General features: G+C 42.2%; 1 protein-coding gene across 4 annotated transcripts in view; it reads left to right on the forward strand.

The window, feature by feature from the left end:
- The window catches only part of KHDRBS3 (KH RNA binding domain containing, signal transduction associated 3), a 191,106-nt gene that overhangs the window by 50,243 nt on the left and 119,954 nt on the right, over positions 1–20,909 (forward strand). For all 4 annotated transcript variants that reach the window (XR_006300628.1, XM_043601837.1, XM_043601838.1 and 1 more), the window contains exon 2: positions 13,616–13,734. Coding sequence is in view for 3 of the 4 variants with exons in the window: in XM_043601837.1 (XP_043457772.1) it covers positions 13,616–13,734 (119 nt within the window). In the remaining variant the exon portion in view is untranslated. The remainder of the gene's footprint in view (positions 1–13,615; positions 13,735–20,909) is intronic.

Below are 20,909 nucleotides of genomic sequence, written 5' to 3' on the forward strand. Positions count from 1 at the left end.
GGTTCCTCCTCCCTATCCTAGGACATAGTGGTACGTCAGTCACACTGCATTATCTGTTTATGTATTGTGGCCCATAGTTGCCATATAGACTGGTGGATTCTCGAAACTGGTCGAAGAGAACACTTCTCTGGACTCGTAGCTATGCTGTTGTTGGCCTTTGTGTTCTCATCTTGGTTTCTTGCTCTTTCGTCGAATAGAGCAACAAATTATCCCTCCTCCTGTGTTGAGGAAAAGAGGAGAGAAGACAGTCAGACGTCAACCTAAGATACTTATTGCCGGACTTTTCGTCCAAGTAAAGCCCTGTCCGTATCCTCGGGTTCTGCCTCATTTGCCCAGACGGGCCACGTGGGGCGGTTCTGTCAAGTAACAAAGTAATCTGTATACTCAGCCTTAAAGTAAATCAGCCAGTTGTCATGAGATTTGACAGGTAGAACCCACTAGCCTGCATAATTGCTTAACTATATTCTTTATGGTTGAAGGTCAGAGTGAAAACAGACAAATACTATTGACTGGCCGTAGTGTAGTTGGTTTTTGTAAGATCCCTAGATGATTTTAATGCACATTTTGGTTTAGAATGTGAGGGTCTGTTCCCAGCTTGACAAATACTTGTAAGAAAACTCCTAGTGAGAACGTCCACTGTGAAGAGAGGACCTCCGAGTCATAAGGAGAAGCCACGTACACAGTGTAAGAGGGTCACCCTCCCAGCTTTAAGTTGGCGTGGGAACGTTGTCCTCGTTTTCAGTAACTGTGTGTATCTGTGTTGGCTTTTCCTGTCCTCAGAAGCTGTGGCTGTTAAAGTGTTTACAAATTGATTTTTTATCAATGTCCCTCCTTCCCGGGATGATTAAATCTGAGTGACAAAATTTTTATCTCTGTTATAATTGTATTTTGTTTAAAAAAAATTGCACTCTTCAAAAAGTGTTTCATGCCTGTTTGGCACTTTTCAGGTAGCTTAGAAGAACATTGAGTTATGAGGGAAGTATGGCATTTTTAGGCATCTTGTATGTTTTGTATTATATTAAGCTGTGGGGTTTTGTTTTGGTTTTGTGCTTGTTTATTGTAGCCACGCTCATTACTGTAGCAGATCCCTTGTAGTTTTGTTGAAATGCCTTTTACATCAGAGCAGATGTGTTCTTGGGATCTAGTTGCCACCCTTGATCGTGCTGTTTATTTTTAGTGTTCTCTTTATAAAAGTGACCCTGTATCAGCATATGAAAAATACGATTTAAAGACTTAAGGATTATTTTCCCCCACTACTCTGATCTTTTTGCTGCACCAATGGGGACTGAGAATGATTATGAGACTGACCTAAAAATGTTATCTACAGCCATTGCATGATTATATCCTACTTTGAATTTATTTCATGTAGTCTGTCATAGCCCTAGCGTCTGTATTTTGTGTATCTAACCAATAGAAAATATTCATTGGTAATCTTATTAGATATGAAGGTAATAGAGAGCAAAATGCTTGCGTTATATGGTTGTTATAGGATATCATTAGTGCAGTCATATTTCTATCTCCAAGTGTGGTAATGCCAGCAGGATAAATGAGAAAGACACTGAATCTTCACACAAAGGAAATGGGTTTTATAATGAGTACAGTCGGAACAGAACTAATCTCTTTCTTGGATCATTACTTCACCTAATCATAAAACCTTTTTTAATTCAAATCCTTGCAGGGTTCTAATTGGTGACCTCTGGAGCCTGATAATTGTTTAAGATGGCTGGTCTTTTGCAGTATACTTAATGATGTTTGCAATTAAAAGTGAGAAATGTGGTGTAACCCTCAGGCAGGTATAACTAAAAAGTAGATATTCCTTTTTTCAACCTTTGGTAGTTATTGCCATCCCTCCTTTCAGTAGTTACCAACTTAAACCGTGAATTAACTTCATGCAGTGTTTTCTTCCTTTAGTCTGTGGGTTTATCGGATCTTGATTTGACGAGCGTGTTGGGCTGTGGGGAGGGTGGCACTGAAGCATTTGGAATGGCCACGGGGTCGGTGTGTCTGGGAAGGTGGGAGCTCCTCGCCGCTTTCTCTCGGCACCTTCCGGGTCCATCTACCCGCCTGCCTTAACCGGATGATTTAAGTGGAAGCTGAACCATTCCTTGCAGCCAGAGCCAATAAATACTTACTTCTGAACTCTCCTTACTACCAGATACGAAAACGGGTCAGTAGAAGAGACCTTTGCCAATATCACCATCAGAACCGGCGAGACCCTGGGCGAAGCTGAGCCCCGGCCTTCGTGGTCCCCACCCCTCCGCATGACAGCCCCCTGGGAATTAGTTTGCACTGTTGTACGTTTGTTACGTCTTTAACTTCCTCTGTCGCTTCCGTTACATTTCTTAATAAACAGTGGATATTCAATAAATGCAGTCGACCGACTCTTCCTGTAGAATTCTGTTGAGTTGGTGGAGGTGGAGGTGGAAGTTATGTGTTCACCTGTGGGCTTGGGAGATTCTGTTCGGTTTGGAAGCCAAAGTCGTGTGGTGACTTGAGAAGAAACAAAACCTTCGAGAGCCCGTAATCCCGAAGTCTGGTGTCGGCTCTGCCACTTACTAGGTACAAGAGGAAAGGGGACTCTGATTTCTGCCGCATCACTCTGAGGAGTCATGAGGACAAGACGTGTGTAAAGCCTCCAGCGTAGCGTCTAAGAGAAGTAGCTCTCCAACTTGGTAGACACCTCCTACCAGTTTTAGGGAACGTCTCGTCTCCAGTTTTCATTCTGTGGTCTTTATTGTTTTAAAATTGTGGGGCAAAAAAACCTTTGGCAGTTAGAAGTTTATTTTGAAAATTGTTAGAATTTAGTACCGGAATCCAGCTAACCTCCTTATTTCTGGAGGGCTTTGAGCCTTTCCCTTTGAGGCATTGAATGATCATTTCTTTTCCTTAAAAAAAAAAAAAAATTGACAAAATTTTTGTAATAATTCTGAGTAGTGCTCAGAATTTTTTAGTTATGTGGGTTTGATTCTTTAGAATCCTATAGCCTTCATAAATTCTTTTCGAAATCCCTCTGTAATGAGATACGTGTTAATAAATCATTACAAATTAAACACCGTTATGAAGTGAGTGGGACTGGCCTCCGTTCTGTGTGTTACAGTTTTTAAAGCAGCGTGATAAACGCTATTTCTTTTGATACTTCAGTAGCTTGGTGAGTTTCTGCAAAAATGAAATAATCCAAAACATTTTTTTTGTCACTCCAAATCAAGATCCCCGTGTTACAGTAGTACCGAGAAGCTGGAGGGAGCATAGCTTTAGGAATAGAGAACCGCTGTTGGGGTCCTGGATCTGGGCTGACTGTGGGGCCTCAGTTGAGTCCCTGGATGTCTCCAAGCAGCTCCCTTTCTGTACAGTGAAGAGGAGAGCTACTTTGCTGCAATGTTACAAGGATTAATTAAATATCTGGAGGACAGTAAGTACGTTCCCCGCTGCCGATATTATTGTTACATTTTTGTTAAATTCTCCATGATGGGTGGAATTAATGCCTGCCCTCCTCCCTCTTTATCAACCTTTCCTCCTTCCTGGAGGAATTTGAGTTTCCTTTCTTTGTGTGTGTGTTTTAATCCTATGTGTGGTGCGTATATTTAAGGAGTGTTGTGTGTAAGTATTTGCTCTGTCTTTATAAAAGTTTATGTACGTCCACGCATTCTTAATATGTAGGGTATCAACTGTGTCCCACCTCCTGGATGGTATATGTATGTGTATTTCTGATGGGTCTATTCATCCTTATTAGGTAGCGATATGCATCTCTGCCCTGTTACACCATTCATTTCTGTTTATGGAAGATTGTTTGCAAGATCGCGAGCTGTGTGAATCAGTCTAGCCTGGGCAGGTTTTAGTGTATTCAACTCTTGTTTGAATCTAATAGGTATTCAGTTAGGTTTGGATTGCTTAAATAAAATAATTCCTTAGTGAAAACATTTGTCACGGTGGAGGTTAAAAAATTTCTTTTCAGACCAGCAGCCACAGTTAACGTTTTAGTAATCTGTCAGATAGAATTTACGGTGGCTTTGAACACCATTTATATATCTTTTAAGATCAATTTAAATCCTCCAGCTGGGAGGTTGTATTATTTTGAAATAGATTTCTGAATGTTGAGCATGTAGTTACTCTCCCATGTGGGGGCTTCTCATTACTACCGATCCAGGCAGAGCCCTGTCCTCTGATCAGTTCATTCAGGGTCAAGGTGCTTGGAAGGGGGCATCTACTGACTGAACTTCTGTCCCCACTAGTACTTTATTGTGCAGGCTGATTGGTGCTATTGACCTATGACTTTTATGAACCTTTGAAATGAGTTTTTACTAAGTAGCTTTTAAACAACTAGTAAGATGGGGTTTGACATTAGAGAGACTTTGATGTTGATCCTTAACTACTTATTAACTAACTTTTGGCAAGCTTGTTAAGCATTTGTTTGTTTGTTTGTTTGTTTATTTTAACGTTTACTTATTTTTGAGAGAGACAGAGACAGAATGAGAGTGGGTTGGGGCAGAGAGAGAGGGAGACACAGAATCCGAAGCAGGCTCCAGGCTCTGAGCTGTCAGCACAGAGCCTGACGCGGGGCTTGAACTCACGAGCTGTGAGATCATGACCTGAGCCGAAGCCAGATGCTCAACCGACTGAGCCACCTAGGCGCCCCAAGCTTGTTAAGCATTTGAATATTCAGGGTCTTCTTCTGTGAAATGGACGTGATAGACCATAGATATGGCAGATTAGAGAGAGACTATAAGTCACACACAGTGCCCTGTACTTGCTGAATCATTGTCACCAAAGTAATGATAATAATTAATTAGTACTGGTATAAGTGACCTCTAAAACAGCTTTCATTACTTTTCCAGTATTTTCTTGCATAGTATCACGTGTGGTGAGCTCACGTGGAAAGCATTGCATGTAGAGGAGGTGCCAGAAACTCTTTAAAGACTCCTTTGGTTTACCAAAGATCTAGAGCTGGAGCACTGCCTTTCGCCTTACCAGGTCTCTTTCCACCCTCTCTGCCCTGCCCTGTGCCCAGGAGGCTGATACGATGGATGATGGGAGGGTTGTCTGAGCAGCCCCACCCACCCCCAGGTCAGTGCCTGCCCAGAAGGTTTCCAGCAGCAGATGTCAGGAGGGAGAAGTGAGGCCAGAGTGCTTGTTGCCTTTGGCTTCCTCCCTGTTAGGTTACCACCTGCTTCCCTCTGTGACCCATCAGGCTGTCCTCACCCTCTAGTCTCTCTCTCTCTGCCTCTCTTTGCCCCTTTGTGCTTCATGTCTTAGGGCAATAACAGCTCCCTTCCTAACTAACCCCAGAATACTATGCCATTCTTTGTTGCTATTATTTTAGGTTCTCTGCACCTGTATGTATAGGCCTTTAGTTAAACCCTCTTCAGATTACTTAGTTTGAATGCCAGATGTTTCCCTTTGCAATCCTGTTTCTTGGATAATTCACCCAGGAAAAGAACAGAGGCTCTAGGAATAGGCACAGTTGCAGAGTCTCAGGGTTTCTAGCTGACAGTTTCTGACACTAGAAGAAATTCCGCACGGGCTCAGCATAGGGACGGATGGACTCATTAACACAGTCTTTCATTGACCTGTTTTGTAGAGAATGCGTTTTTTCCTTTGTAGAAGCACGGAGTACTACAGGCTTGATAGGGTTGTTAGCTAGACAAAACGTTTTAATGACCTGTTGGTGGAATATATTGGGAAAGGGTCCCACATTCAGAATCCTGGGTTTGAGTCTCAGTAATGCTGCTTGCAAACTCGGTGACTTTCAGAAACATATTTTCAAAGTTGTCTCATGTGAAATGTGAATAACGCTCACCAATTCTGGAATAGTGTCAGGATCACGTGAGATAGAGCAGTGAAAAGACTAAGTGAGAGTCAGGCTGTAAGCATGTATGTTTGTAATGATGCGTCCTTTTCAGCGTCTTTTCTTACAGCGTGTACCTGGGGGCCTCGCCACATGGCCGGCACTATGAAAGGGACCAAAAGGGGGGGACTGACAGTCTACTGGAGAAGACAGACGTTGAGCGGGAGGTTAGAGCCATGGTGAACATCATGCCAGAGCGCCGTGTTTTCTTGGTGAACTAGAGTCGGAATTCAAGGACAGCCTTTCTAGGAAGTAGAGTCCAAGTAGAGACACCAGAGAGAAGACACTGCAGGGCAAACAGCGTGTTTGCAGCGTGTTCCAGTCTTGGGAGAGCAAGTTCAGAAGCCTCCATATGGCAGGGTGGGCATGGTGCTTTAGGATCTGTGGCCAGAGGCGGGTGTCATGGGATGAAGAATACAGAAGGGTCAGGAGCATGGATATGTCCCTGTGTGTTTTCTCTGATTGGGTATTCAGTAGGCTTGACGCTTTCTCTAAATAGGAAGGCTTCGCCTTGCCTCTGATGGCTTTCTCAGCCCTGTGAGGTCCACATCAACTAAAAATAAACTGTCTGGTGCAGTCCCACATTTGTTCATCCCGACAGACTGTTTTATTATCTAGCTATGTTTTAGAACTTTCTCTCTCTCTCCCTCTTTCCCTGTCCCCCACTCTCCCTCTCCCTCTCCCTCTCCCCCACTCTCCCTCTCCCTCTCCTTCTCCCTCTCCCCCACTCTCCCTCTCCCTCCCCCTCCCCCTGTCTCCCTCTCCCTCTCCCTCCCTGTATCACATCCATTTCATTTGGTCCTGAGCTGCCAGATCACCTTTCCCTAAGGATGTCTCCCTTCACTCCACTCCCAGCTAACAACTTTGAGTAGCTGCCTGTTGTTGCCGAACTGTTAGGATCTCAGTTTTGACCTTAAGAGCCTGGCCTGCCTTTTCATGCTTTTGTCCTCACTTCTTCTCTGTGTTGGTCCAAGAGAATGACCCCTTTTCTCACCCTGCACCTGTTCAGTCTTTCTGCAGGAACCCAGGACGTGGGGTCAGGAAATTGAGTTCATGCCTAAGCTTGTTCCCTAATGGGCTCTGTGATTGCAGGATCTTGTCATCATTACTCGCCTGAACTATTCCATTTTGTATCGTTAGAAGAGAAAGGGGAAAAATAGGTTATTCTGTTGTGGTAAACTCCATCTATCAACTGTACAGTCTGACTAATTGAATGGGTGAATGTGAACTGGTGTTACACAGGGTTACTTACCTTCACTGAGCAATTCATCATTTCTTTGTCTGACAAACTCCATTCCTTATCCTTTAGCACATATTTGTTCGCTTTTCGAGTGATCTTCCAAATTCCGCAGCTATTAGTCCCTTCTCTGCAGCACTGTGTACGTGATACTAAATGTGTCCGTTCCCGTGCCACACATTCTCTATACTCTGTTCCTAGCACCTCCTACAATTTCCTCAGTGTGTCAGAACTCAGTCAGGAGTTTTTGGGTAGATACCAGTCTTCATTGCCCACCCAAGTGAACCTCATTGCTCCTAAAATATTACTAGATTCTCAAAATGTTTTACATGTAATTTTCAGAAATATATCTGTTGCTTCAAGTGAGATAAGCAGCCCGGGTAAATTCCCCATTAGTTTCAGTAAAATAATTCTTGAATCAAGAACCTAAAGTGAATGAATGGTCAAGAGAGAGTAAAACTCTGGATTACTAGCCAAGATGCAGAATACAAGCATGGCCATTTCTGTATACATTTTTGTTCTATTCTGTTAAAGTCTTTAAAATTTTTTAAATGTTTAAAAATTTAATTCTTTGTAAAATTGAATTGGTGAAAAATTCATTTTTCAAAAATTGTAAATAACGTAAAAGATACAGTGAAAAGCATCCTATTCCCTATTTACTGTCCAGTGCATTCTCTCATGTCCGCTAGGTTACCACTGTTGCTAGTTTCTTATGTATAAGTAGGGAGACATTTTCTGTGAATATGAACATATGTTCTTAGACTGACTCTGTGTGTGTGTGTGTGTGTGTGTGTGTGTGTGTGTGTGTGTGTGAGTGCATGCACGTGTGCACGCAACCACACTGAACAGTGTATCTGGTGGAGATCTTTTTCTATTCTTAATCTTGTAAAGTAGCTGTACGCTGTTTCATACTGTGGGTATATCCTAGCTTCTGAAACCAGGCTTCTCCCATTGATACACAGTTAGATGATCATCAGTGCTTTGCTGTTAGAGACGATGCCAAAATGGATAGCTTCTCACATAATATTTTACACTTATCTAAGTGTATCTGTAGGTTGAATTCACAGAAATGGAGTTGCTCAGAAGAAGGAAATTATCAATTTAGATGTGCTTGATTCTATGAGAGAATTTAAGCATTTTTTAATGAAAATTTACAGTGCTCAACATTTTTAATGTTTTAAATAAATATTGAAAATGTAACTTATGTAAATCCAAAGATTATTTGGCTGTTTTTTAGAGGATTAGTAGATTTTACTGTATTTGGTGGGTTAAAATAGAAAGGTAAGTGGCCATTGCTTAGGAAGCTCTGTATTAGCCCAAGGCAAAAACACACAAAAAAAGAAATGAACAAATAAAAAAGACATTCTAACTGACACTAGATTTCTGGGCTGACAGAAATTTGATGTCAAGCATTTGAAAAGATAACATTTTAATCCCCGACATCATCGAAAACCTAATCACACATTTGCTTATTGTTTCTGAGCTGGGAGATGGCATTGGTACATCGAACTGTGTGGTAACAAATGTAATCTGGGGATTAGTGAAAGTCAAGTCCCCCATGCATTCCACCTCAGAAACCTGATTAGATTTTCTCTATGGTTGGTCTTCACTGGCTACAATTAACTAAAAGGTTATGTCCACCTTGGTGGTGTCAGCTATGTTCTCTTCCCTTCCCTAGAGAAGATCAGTGAGGTGGTCACTTGGGTTTTGGAAAATAAAACTCCCAGTTAGGGACAGGCATAAATACCAGAAAGCTGTTCCATGATTTCATAGATCACGTACAATACCCCTGCCTTTTTTTTTTTTTGCATTGTTTATTAAATGTAATTTCATGATTTTTCATGAAAACATCAAACTGCTTATTATAATCCTCAATCAACTGGAAAACCGAGACTTGTTGATTGAATGAATAGTGCCTAGAAAACACACACACACACGCATGCGTGCGCAATTTGAATTTGGTAGCTGGAGGGCTTTGGACAAGTATAGTGGCCATGATTTAAGTGAGGTGTGTTTGACCCTAGGCACGGGATTTGGCTGCTTCTATTGCTGTGTGGTGTTTTAGTTCCACTACCTGGAGACCAGCATGCATGTGGTGTGGCATCGGGCTTCAACAATTTTCAGATAAGTCTTAAACAGTGAAATATTGTGTATTAACATAATTCAAAGCTTACTTAAGGTAGCAAGATATTTTAGCAACATAAGATTTTCAGAGTTGACTGTCTAGAGAAGGAAATTACGTAGCATATATTTTTTAAATTTTTATTTGCCTTTCCAAAGTCATAGGTGTTATCTCAAATAATTTTTCTCTAATTTTTTAACCTTTATGATTTTACATGGTACTTAAATTGTTTCATATCATTGATTCAAGGAATAACATTTGAATGTTGATTATGGAATTATATATTATGCTTAATAAGTTTTCACAAATCATAAAAATACAGGGTTATTTGAAAATAGGTAATTACGGGGCACCTGGGTGGCTCAGCCGGTTAAATGTCTGACTTCAGCTCAGGTCATGATCTTAGGGTTCGTTGAGTTTGAGCCCTGTGTCTGGCTCTGTGCTGACAGTGCGGAGTCTGCTTAAGATTCTGTGTTTCCCCGGGGCGCCTGGGTGGCGCAGTCGGTTAAGCGTCCGACTTCAGCCAGGTCACGATCTCGCGGTCCATGAGTTCGAGCCCCGCGTCGGGCTCTGGGCTGACGGCTCAGAGCCTGGAGCCTGTTTCCGATTCTGTGTCTCCCTCTCTCTCTGCCCCTCCCCCGTTCATGCTCTGTCTCTCTCTGTCCCAAAGGTGAATAAACGTTGAAAAAAAAAAAAAATTAAAAAAAAAAAAAAAAAAAAAGATTCTGTGTTTCCCCATCTCTCCCTGCCCCTCCCCCACTCATGCTCTGTCTCCCTCTCCCTCTTTCTCTCCCTCTCAAAAATAAATATTTAAAAAAACAGGTAATTACACTTATATTAATGAACATTTATGTTCATTAAATGTTTTTTGTTTTCTTTCTACAAAGTTTCAGTATATCTAATTTTGTTGAATCTTTTATGCTAAAGGCATTTCCAATTATACCATAAATGCATAAGTAAAAATGTGGAATTAATTTTCTTCTAATTAAAGCTGAAGTCTTGAATTGTTATACTCGATGGAGCAGATAAAGTGTGACTTGTTGTTCTTTACTGAGGAAAACAAAACTAGGCTAGCTTATTTCCACCAGTAGTTCTAGTTTCCAAACCCCATGTGCGTGTGCGTGCGCACGCACATGTGTGTGTGCATGTGTGCGCGTGTGTGTGCATATGGGCATATGCGTATGTGTTTATTTGTGGAAGACTTCTGGAAGAGTATATAAAATTGTTATAATTATTACTTCTGGAGTATTGGTATAGGAGAAACCTTTTCTTTTAAGTTTATATCCTGTTGCACTGTTTTAAATTTTTACCATGTATATATTGTACTTTTAGAGAAGAAAGTCAAAAGTACTCTTAAAAGATTTTCTCAACAGCAGTTAACAAGGATTATCGAAGTACGTCTTTGCATTTCACGCCCGTCTATTTTCATGCACATTGTTCCCATACAGATTCTGTTTTGAGTCAGTTTCCAGGATCAAAACCTAGGATAACACAAGAAAGCAGACAAAATAATCCATTGGTTTATTTGGAGGCTTCGTATTAATCTTGATTCTTGGACGCCTTGGTCAGAAGCTGCAGAGCTGATGTCTTTTCCTTTCTCTCAGTCTTTCTTTTTGTCTTCAGGACTTTTCCTGCTTGCCCCCATCTTCCTCCCTACCACCTTATTAATGCCTGTCGTATGGGGTTTTCTGACACCAGTCAATTCTCCAGCACCAGCTGCGTGTCCAGCAGTTCGATCCAATTCAGTGCTGACACTGACTCCTGGAGGTAGGGCAGACCCCGCAGAGTGAGGCCCGCATCCCACAAGGCCACCCCACTTCAGAGGTCAGCTGCAGGTGGGGTGCCCGGGCCACCCACACTGCCGTCTGATGAGCCGCAAGTTTGGGGGTTCCGTGACCTGTCTTCAGGTTGGGTAATTCACTAGAGTGACTCACAGGATTCTCAAGAAAGCATTTTACTCACCGTTATGGTTTGTTCTAAAGGCTACAAGTCGGGAACAGCCAAACAGAAGGAGGGGATCCAGGGCAAGGTGTTGGGGGAAGCGCTTGGAGCTCCCATGCCCTCTGTAGGCACACCACCCTCCCAGCACTTGGTTGTGTTCACCAGCCCGGAAGCTCCCCAGATTCTGTTGTTGAGGGGGTTTTACAGTTTTCGCGATGCGGACACAGTTGATTAAATCATTGGTCATTGGTGATCGAACTCCATTTCTAGCTCCTCTTCTGTCCCCACAGGTGGGAGTGCTGAACGTGCCAGCTTGGCCCTCGCTTGTTTTTCCACATGGTTGGCTTTTCTGGCAAGCAGCCCCCTTTTCCTCCAAGAGTCATCTCGTTAGCATAAAGGCAGGTATGGCTGAAAGGGGCTTGTTAGGAATGATAAAATGCACTCCTATCACTCAGGAAATTTGTAGGGTTTTGGGAGGTCTGTGCCAGGAACTTGGGGCAAAGGGCAGATATATATTTTTCATTGCATCCCACATATATACTGACTTTCTACCGTGCATTGTTAAGGAACAATTTATTCTGACACTTGCTAAAATGGTGAGGAGGACCTTATTCAGAACTGTCGTGATAGGTGTCAAGACTGTCACCGTGGAGGCGAGAGATCAGGTCTAGCTCTGAATACAAGTAAGACAGCTGGGGGGTTAGTGCTAATGAACGGAATGAAGGGGTAGGTGGATGGACAATTACCGCGAGGAGGCGTCCCTGCCACCCGGCTCCTCAGTGGTGACGGCAGCCTCCAGATGTAAGCAGATCCTCCTTTTCTCCTGAGATGCCATGAAAATCTTATTTTCTGTCTCAAATGACAGAAAACATGGTGGGCGAGCCTGCAGTGGCACACTGTCTTTCTAGTTAGACAAACCTGGAGAGAAATCCTACCTTTATCGTTTATTATTAGCAAAGTAACCTTTCTGAGCTTCCTGTTTGCCTGAGGATTGAATCATGTCTTGACTGTGGCCTATTTTAAATACTGGTATTCCTAGCCCCGCAAGCAAAACGAACGAAGGTGTGTGCCCTTTGTGCAACCAACGCCGTCTTTGGACCTTCTCCGTGCTGGGTAGGTTGTGCCCGGCCTGTGGGGGGAACAGTGCGCGTACCCACTCAGCCAGCGCTCGTTCAAGCACCTGTTGGTGTTCTTCTGAAGCAGCCAAACGCTACAGGCAGCAATGAGCGGAAACCGCATACTGGTATTTTCCAAGATCTGGAAGGTACGCAGAGTGTGTGCTTTGTGGTAGACATTCGTTGAAGGAAGAAACAGACGTTTATGTAAAATTTATGTTCCAGTGGGAGGATGTCTTGGTCCACTTGGGATGTATAGCAGAATACCGTAGGCTGGGGAGCGTGGACACAGCACAAGTTTCTTTCTCACAGTTCTAGAAGCTGGACGTCCAAGATCAACATGCCTGCAGGTTCAGTGTCATGTGAGGGCTCACTTCCTGATTCATAGATGGCAGTTTTCTTGCCGTGTCCTCATGTGGCGGTGGGGGTGAAAGAGGTGTGGGGGCTCTTTTTTACAAGGCACTAATCCTTTTCATGAGGGCGCCACCGTCCTGATTTGATCACTTCCCTAGAGCCCCATCTTCTAAGACCATCACATCCGGGGTGAGGATTGCAACATATGAATGGGGGGCACAAACATCGTCTGTAACAGAGATACAGTGTGGAGGAACCGCATTTTCTTGTCATCTAGGAGTTACAGTAGAGTTGTACGTAAAGTGTTTTGTGAGTATCGAGGTGGAAGTGACTGGTTCTTCCCCTCCTGCCCCATTGGTGAAAGGGATAGTCACACATAAAAAATAGTGTTTGATGTGGCTGAATCTTGAAGGAGATGTATGAAATTGAAATAATAACATTATAGGTAGAGAAAGGAACATTAGGGAAGACCTGAGTGTATGGTTGATCCGTGTCACTTATGAAGAGGGTAGATTTGGTTGGGGACGTCAACTGACAGAAGCTGTCTAGGGCTTTTAATGCCATCTGAAAGAATCAGTTCCTGCTGGTGTGAGCCTTGGAGAGCCAGGAGGAGCTGATAAATAGGGAGTCATATCCTTGTAACACTGAACGGAGAATACTCTCCGGCTTTTCTTAGCTATTTGAGCAGCCTCTGTCTAGGATTCCAGAAGGCCCCAAGAAATTTCGTTTTGTTTGTGTCTGTTTCATAACTGGTTCGTTTTGCTTCCTTCATTAGCATGGGCTGTTGAGATTGGACTTGTCAGAGCCATGGTTTATGCCTTTTTCCTGCTGTACTGGTGAGGGACGATTGGTAAAATGGGGAACGTGTCGTCACTTGAAAAACTCATATTGATCTGATGGTCCGTATTTCTGTCTCTGATTTCATGCCGCAGTAGAGCTAGTGAGAACTCCCAACCTCTGGGGTTTAAGTCACATACTTCATGGTTATCTTTTTTCCTCCACAGAAATAGAAAAGTTTCAGAAAGGAGAAGGCAAGGACGAAGAAAAGTACATCGATGTGGTGATTAATAAGAACATGAAGCTGGGACAGAAAGTGTTAATTCCTGTAAAGCAGTTCCCTAAGGTAAGACAGTGAGGTCTGCAGGTGTGGTATGCCTAATCCCAAGGGAGCAGGTGTTGAATTTGTATTGTTTGATATTTTCTTGAGGCGTCTTCCCTTAGCATAGCCCTCCTTCACCTCACACCAGCACAGAGGTACTTGTAAAGTTAATGAGAAACTTATTGAGTGATCTTATCTTTTCTGTTTGACTTTACTGTGAGTTCAGGAGCCCTAAGGCGTGTTTCTGAGTCATACTAGTGATGTGACTTTGGATGACCTACAGAACTAATTTTTCGACTTTAGCTTCTTCATTTGTAAGAGGCTGGATTGTTAAGAATTAAATAAGATTATCCATAGTAAATGCTTAGCATAGGGTTTAAACACATAAATGTTCAAAATATTATCTACTCTACTCTGTTCTAGAAAAATATTCTATTTTTCGTGTATTGCAAATGTTGTGTTATTCAGCATGATTATGATAGGTGCTTTAAAGTCTCTCTTTGATTCTGAAATCTTGATCATTTTAGATTGGGCATGACTTGATAACGTTGATACTCTTTTCATCCTGTTTTTCTTTCTTTTGAGAGTTCATGTACTACATGATTTATGCCTACTGTTTGTATACATCAGTAGTTCATTTCTTCTGATTGCCGAATAGTAGTCCCGTTACTTGAATATGCCACAATTTACTTATTTGTTGCAAATGAATTATAGATTAAATTGCTGTGAACATTTTCATACAGGTTTTCATACATTTTGTGACGATATGTTTTTATTTCAAGGAAATACTTAAGATTTAAATTACTATGCACTTAATTTTACAAGAAATTGCCATACTTTTTCCCAAAGTGATTGTACCTTGTTACATTTCCAGGAACAGTGCCAGCCAGGTGTGGTGGCTCTGTGTCGTCATCAGTGTCTGATGTTCTCAATCTGTTGAATTTTAACCGTCCTCATTGTATATTGGTATTTTCTTGTGGTGTTAATATGCATTTCCCTGATGATTAATGATGGTGTGTGCATTTCACATACCTACTGGCCATTCACGTATCTTTTTGTTTTCTTCATGTTTATTTATTTTGAGAGAGAGAACGTGTGAGCAGGGGAGGGGCAGAGAGAGAGGGAGAGAGAGAATCCCAAGCAGGCTCCCTCCCTGCTGTCAGTGCAGATCCCACGAACCGTAAGATCATGACCTGAGCTGAGATCAAGAGTGGGACACTTAATTGACTGAGCCACCCTGGCACCCCCACGCATCTTCTGTTTTGAAGTGTCTTTTTGAGTCCTTTGCCTGTTTGTAAATGGGATGCATGTGTTCTCATCATTGAGTTGTAGGAGCTTTCTTATATGTCTTGGATATAAGCCTTTTGTTAGACATGTTTTGTGAGTATTTGGCTCAGTCTGTGGCTTTCCTGTTACAGTCTTCCTAGTGTCTTGTGAGCAGCAGAAGTTATTAATTTGATGATGTCTTAGTATATTAGGTTTTTTCTTTTCTTTTATGATTATTACCTTCTGTGAACTAACAAATTGGCGACCTCAAAGGAATGTTAGCGTTGTCTTGAAGCTATAAATGTCGTCTCCTGTGTTTCCTCTAAAAGCTTTACCATTATAGCTTTTAGTTTTAGGTCTGTGGTACATCGGAAATTATGTGTATGTTGTGATACTGAAAGGTCAGAAGTTCTCTCCATACGGATATCTGGTTTTCCAGTACCGTTGTCTGAGCGATGCTTTCCTCCCACTGACTGTGTTGGGACCTTTGATGAAAATCATAGGACTACGTAAGCGAGAGTCCTTTGTGTGCAGTGTCTTTTTCACGTCGATCATCTGTTCATGGATCCTTACACCACTTCCATACGGTCTCCGTCACTGTCGCTTTTTGTAGTAAGACGCGAGGTTAAGTGATGTGGCCTGTTCAACTTCGTCCTTCTTTTTTCCGGATGGCTCAGATATAGGTCCTTTGCAGTTCCACGTAAGGTTAAGAATTATTTCATTAATTTCCACAAAAGACTCTGCTGGGATAATGATTGCAGCTGCACGGTATCTGTGGATTAATTTATGGAGCTATGACATGTTAGCAACATTGAATCTTCTCTTCCTTGAGATGGTATATCTTTCCATTTGTAGATTTTTAATTTCTATCAGCAGCATTTTGTACCTTTTAAGGTAAAGGTCTTACTTGTTTTTTAATTTATTCTTAAATATGTTTTTCGATACTATTGTAAAATGAATATTTTAAAATTTTGTTTTCTAATTTTTAACCTTCTAGTATAAAACTTTGTAAGTTGACCTTGTATTCTGCTACCTTGCTGAATTCACTTGTTTTAGTGAGTTGTTTCACAGATTCCTTAGGATATGCTGTGTGTGTAATCTTATCACCTACATAAAGTTTACTTCTTTCCTTCCTTCCTTCCTTCCTTCCTTCCTTCCTTCCTTCCTTCCAGTTTTTACGCTTGTATTTATTTAGCTTGTATTATTGTATTGGCTAGTATCTCTGTCTAATGCTTGAGTACAAGTAGTGTGATTAGACCTTCTTCCCTTTTTCCCAAAGTAGAAAGCTTTAAGAGTGGTAACGGCCATGGGTTTTTGTAGATGCCTTTTGTTAGGTCGAGGGAGTCCCCTTCTAGCTAGTTTTGCCGAGAGATTTGATCCTGAGTAGGTGATGAATTCTGTTAAATGCCTTTTCTATGTCTATTGAAATGAACACAGAATGTTATTCCATTACACTGTTAATGTAGTGAATCTTACTGATTGATCGTCTAAATTAAACCACCTTTACATTCCTGAGTTAAACCCTACTTATTATTATCCCTTTTATATATTGTTGGATTCAAGTGCATCTGTGTTCATGAGCAATACTGGCCTATATATATTTTTTTCACATATAACATCTTTATCAGATTTTGATCTTAGTGTTATGCCAGATTGATAAAGTGAGAAGTACTCCTTTCTTTTTCTTTTTCTGTTTCTGTTTCTGTTTCTGTTTCTGTTTCTGTTTCTGTTTCTGTTTCTGTTTCTGTTTCTGTTTCTGTTTCTGTTTCTTTTTGTTCTTTTCCTTTCTTTTCATTTTTCTCCCTTCCCTTCCTTCCCTTCCTTCCCTTCCTTCCCTTCCTTCCCTTCCTTCCCCTCTCCTCCCCTCCCCTCCCCTCCCCTCCCCTCCCCTCCCCTCCCCTCCCCTCCTCTCCTCTCCTCTCCTCTCCTCTCCTCTCCTCTCCTCTCCTCTCCTCTCCTCTCTTCATACTCCCAAAGAATATAAGTTTGGTGCTATTTTGTCCTCAGTATTTGATAGAATTCAGCAGTGAAACCATATGGGCCTGAAGTTTGATGGTGAATTCAGGGTCTTTAATTTTTTTTTTTTTTAATGTTTATATATTTTTGAGAGAGAAACAGTGTGAGCAGGGGAGTGGCAGAGAGAGAGGGAGACACAGAATCTGAGGCAGGCTCCAGGCTCTGAGCTGTCAGCACAGAGCCCAATGTGGAGCTCAAACCCACAAACCGTTAGATCATGACCTGAGCTCAAGTCAGCCACCTAGGCACCCCATAATTCAGTTCATAGTTAATTATGGCATTAATGAGAATTTTTTAATCTTTTGTGATCTTTCTCTCCCCCCCCAAAGGGATTTGTCCATTTCATCATAATATTTTAGCTATAATTTTTTTAAATGCTTTTTTTATGACCCTTTCTCTCCCCACCTTTGGAGAGCAGTTACATATGTATTTAACCTTTTGATATTCTCAAAAAGGTTCCTGTGGCGTTTTCCTCTTTTATTATAGTTTCCCCCATCCCATCCCCCACTCTTCAGATTGGATTTCTACTGCCTTATTTTAAACTCATGGATTATCTCCTATGTTATCTTTATTTTTCTGGTAACCCCATCAGATAAATTTTTTATATCAAGTATTGTAATGATCTGTTTCAGAATTTATTATTTGATTCATATAGAAATGTGTGTGTAAAAAAAATTTCTCTGCTGGGATTTTCTGCTTTTTATTTGTTAGAGGTGTTAACGTTATTTTGTGTTATTGAGCACAGTTAACATAGGTGCTTTAAAGTCTCCAGTTCTAAAATCTTAGTCATCTTGTATTTGACCTGAATTGATAAGCTTTTATCTTGATAATGAGTCATATTGTTACAACTTTTTGCATGTGAGTGACGTTGGATTGTATCCTGGGTGTTTTGAGTGTTAAAACACTGGATTCTATTCTGTTTCTTGAGGAATGTTGGTAATTTTGGATCCAAGACCGCAGACTTGTTGGGTGGCATACAGATCTCAGTTCTGTTCTTTCCTTAGTTTGACTTTTGTGTTTGTTTTTGGCATACATGGTCCTGGGGTTACCGGAGATTTGGGTGCATTTTTGTACCAACTTGGAGGCTCCTCGTCTCCGGCTGTCTTTCCTCATATCCCTCCCTCACATTTCCTCACTGTGCTTGCCTCAGACTCTGCCATTCAGGCTAAAAACTCTAACATCAGTAAATGTGCCCAGGCTGTTCCCTTCTTCCGAGCTTTGACTCCCTTTCAGAATCCCCTTGTTTTGGTCATTCTCCAGAGGCGTCAGATAATTGGTTTTTGTACTTTGTTTAGAGTTGAAGAATTTATAGTTAACTAATATTATATATTATATTATATTATATTATATTATATTATATTATATTATATATACTATACATTCATATATATCATATATATTATATAAATATATGACATATGTAACTGTATAGACGGTCAGCCTGTTAGGAACCTACACAGCCATACCTGCAGGACTGAGGACGTACATTTTTGGTAAAGAGAAATCTACGCTGTGGACATTTCATAGGCAGACTCATTACTAAACAAAACACGGCTCATGGAAGCCTTTATAAGTTGATCATTGTGCTCAATACCCGAGGTGCTCAATACGCAGTAGATAGAACGATGAGCAGACTCTCCCTGTCTTTAAATAGTTCATAGCCCAGTAGATGATTAATCTGGAATTAATACTTTGCTGTACACGAGCGAGTTGAATAAAAGTATATGAAATGAGATCTCGCTGTCAGCTTGGACGAGGGTGGGGGAAGACAAATGAGGATTTCTGCATGTGACGCAGAGCGGAGACTGTTTCGAGTACTTCCGCTATCGGACTTGGCTGCTTAGCAGCCCGCCGCTTTCAGAGTGCCGAGGGAGGGAGGAGATTTCTGCTTAGCATAGCTGAGCACAGGAGTTTCAAGCCAGGCCTCCGTTTACGGCTAGTGTGGCACTTGCACCAGCTCTAAGAAAAGCCTTTCTCGCTGGTGTCAGCGAGTAGACTGGGCTGGAGGAGGCCGGCCGTCTGGCCTTCTGGGGGCAGCCCAGCTTGACGCGCGGCCCCGGTGACCGAACACCTTCAGCCTCCGGGTAGGACGGAAGTGCTACTTGTGAAACTCCATCTAATCAAAGGATTTCCATCAGCTGAACATTTTCTCTCAATGAACCACTTCTGCTCCTGCTTCACTGGACAGCCCTGAACGCGAGTCTTCGGCACTCAGAGCCGAAGCACCTTCCCTCTTGCATCGTATGGCGGAGCTTGTGCAGTGTGAAACTCAGAGTAAACAGTGTTTTATGTTTTTTGTTTTTTTGTTTTTGCTTTTGTTTTTTTTAAGACTTAAAGCTGTAGAAACTGTTGTCCAGGGTCTTCTGGTGGATGAACCCTTACCCTTGGTGCTGAGCAGCGACCAGAGGCGGTGTGAGTGCCAAATCACCATCGGAACAGGGTGCCCTGCCTTTAAGAACCGACAGACGCTTTGCGTTTTAGATTTACGTTCCTTTGTTGTTGTTGTTGTTGTTATTCTGTTTCATTCATCGTTCGGTCCCTGCGTCCATTCACATATCTAATATTTATCGAGGGTCTTCTGTGAGCCAGTTACCGTACCGGGAAAACAGAAGTGACTAAGACACGTTTCTTTGTCACGGGGCCTTCTGTTTGGTGGGGAGCGCAGTCGCACAGCTCAACATTTGTAATGCAGCGTGCGAGGTTCAGTGTTGGGGTGCCCCGGGAGGGTCATGTTGACACCCTCAGAGAAGCCTTCCCTAGGGTGGCCTCTCTTGGGGGGGGGGCTGGCCGAGCTGGCTAGAATCAGAAGCAAGACAGGCCGAGGTAGAGGGGTTGCCGTGACCCGGAAACACAGGGCGGAGGGCGGTTGCGAAACCGGAAGCCGCTTTATTTGGCTCAACAGGTTACTTTCAGGAAGAGGTGAGGATCTTCCAGAAGATTTAGCGATAAAGTGAGAGGGGAGCGGAGCGTGGGGTGGGGTGGGCCCGTGAGGGCTGCGGAGCTCGAACAGGAAGTGAGGAGGATGAGGTGGGCTCCTTTGAGCAGAGGGCGTGGCGTGGGCAGAGTGGTGCTGGGGTGGAAGAACCACTTGGAGAATGAGCCGCAAGCTGAGATGAAATCCACCTCCGTGTGGCACGACACACGCATACACGCCCTCCTGCTGTGGTAAGCGGTCTGTGACCGTGTTGAGTGAAAAAAAAAAAAAAAAAAAAAAAAAAAAAGAGCGACCTAGAAAGCTGAGGGTAACCCGTTTGGACAATTATTTGGAAAAAAACAACGACTTGACTCAACAGCAGTTGTTCTCCAGAGGCTAGGATATGTATGTTTTCTGCTTTACGTGTTTCCGTATTTTAATGGTCAGCGATTTGGTGCAGCTTTTATAATTGGGATAAAAAATACTTCCATTTGGGGGAAGAAATGGCCCTGAGACTGTCAGTCTGGAGGATACGTTTGCCCTATGATTAAGATTTAGTGAACCGAGTTCGATTCTGTCCGTTTCAGTTACACGTTTAAGACAGGTTTATTAATTTGCTGAATTTGGTAGCTGTGGTTTCACCCCGAAGCATTCTAATGCATACGTTCTGTTTTCAGGCAACATTATATTAATCAACATGGTTGGTTACATTGAATGTTTTCCTAATTACGTGCCTATTTTAAATTCGATACATTTGCTCTTTCACAGAAGCTCTTAGGTTATGGATCTTTGAGAGAGAGAAGAGAGAAGTAAGTTCTAGAAACATGTTCCCTCCTGGAGTTTGAATCAAAGCGCAGGGAAACTCTTGTTTGAAACTGGTTTGCATTTTTCCCTCATAGCATGTTACAGACAAGGAAAAATCCATGAATTTTCTGTTCCGTAGAAGTCTCCATGGGTTTAAAAATTTCTCACAGTAGTGAATATTTTGACAGTCGTATTGGTA

The sequence above is a fragment of the Prionailurus bengalensis genome, chromosome F2 (genome assembly GCF_016509475.1).
Source record: "Prionailurus bengalensis isolate Pbe53 chromosome F2, Fcat_Pben_1.1_paternal_pri, whole genome shotgun sequence".
Taxonomy (NCBI): domain Eukaryota; kingdom Metazoa; phylum Chordata; class Mammalia; order Carnivora; family Felidae; genus Prionailurus; species Prionailurus bengalensis.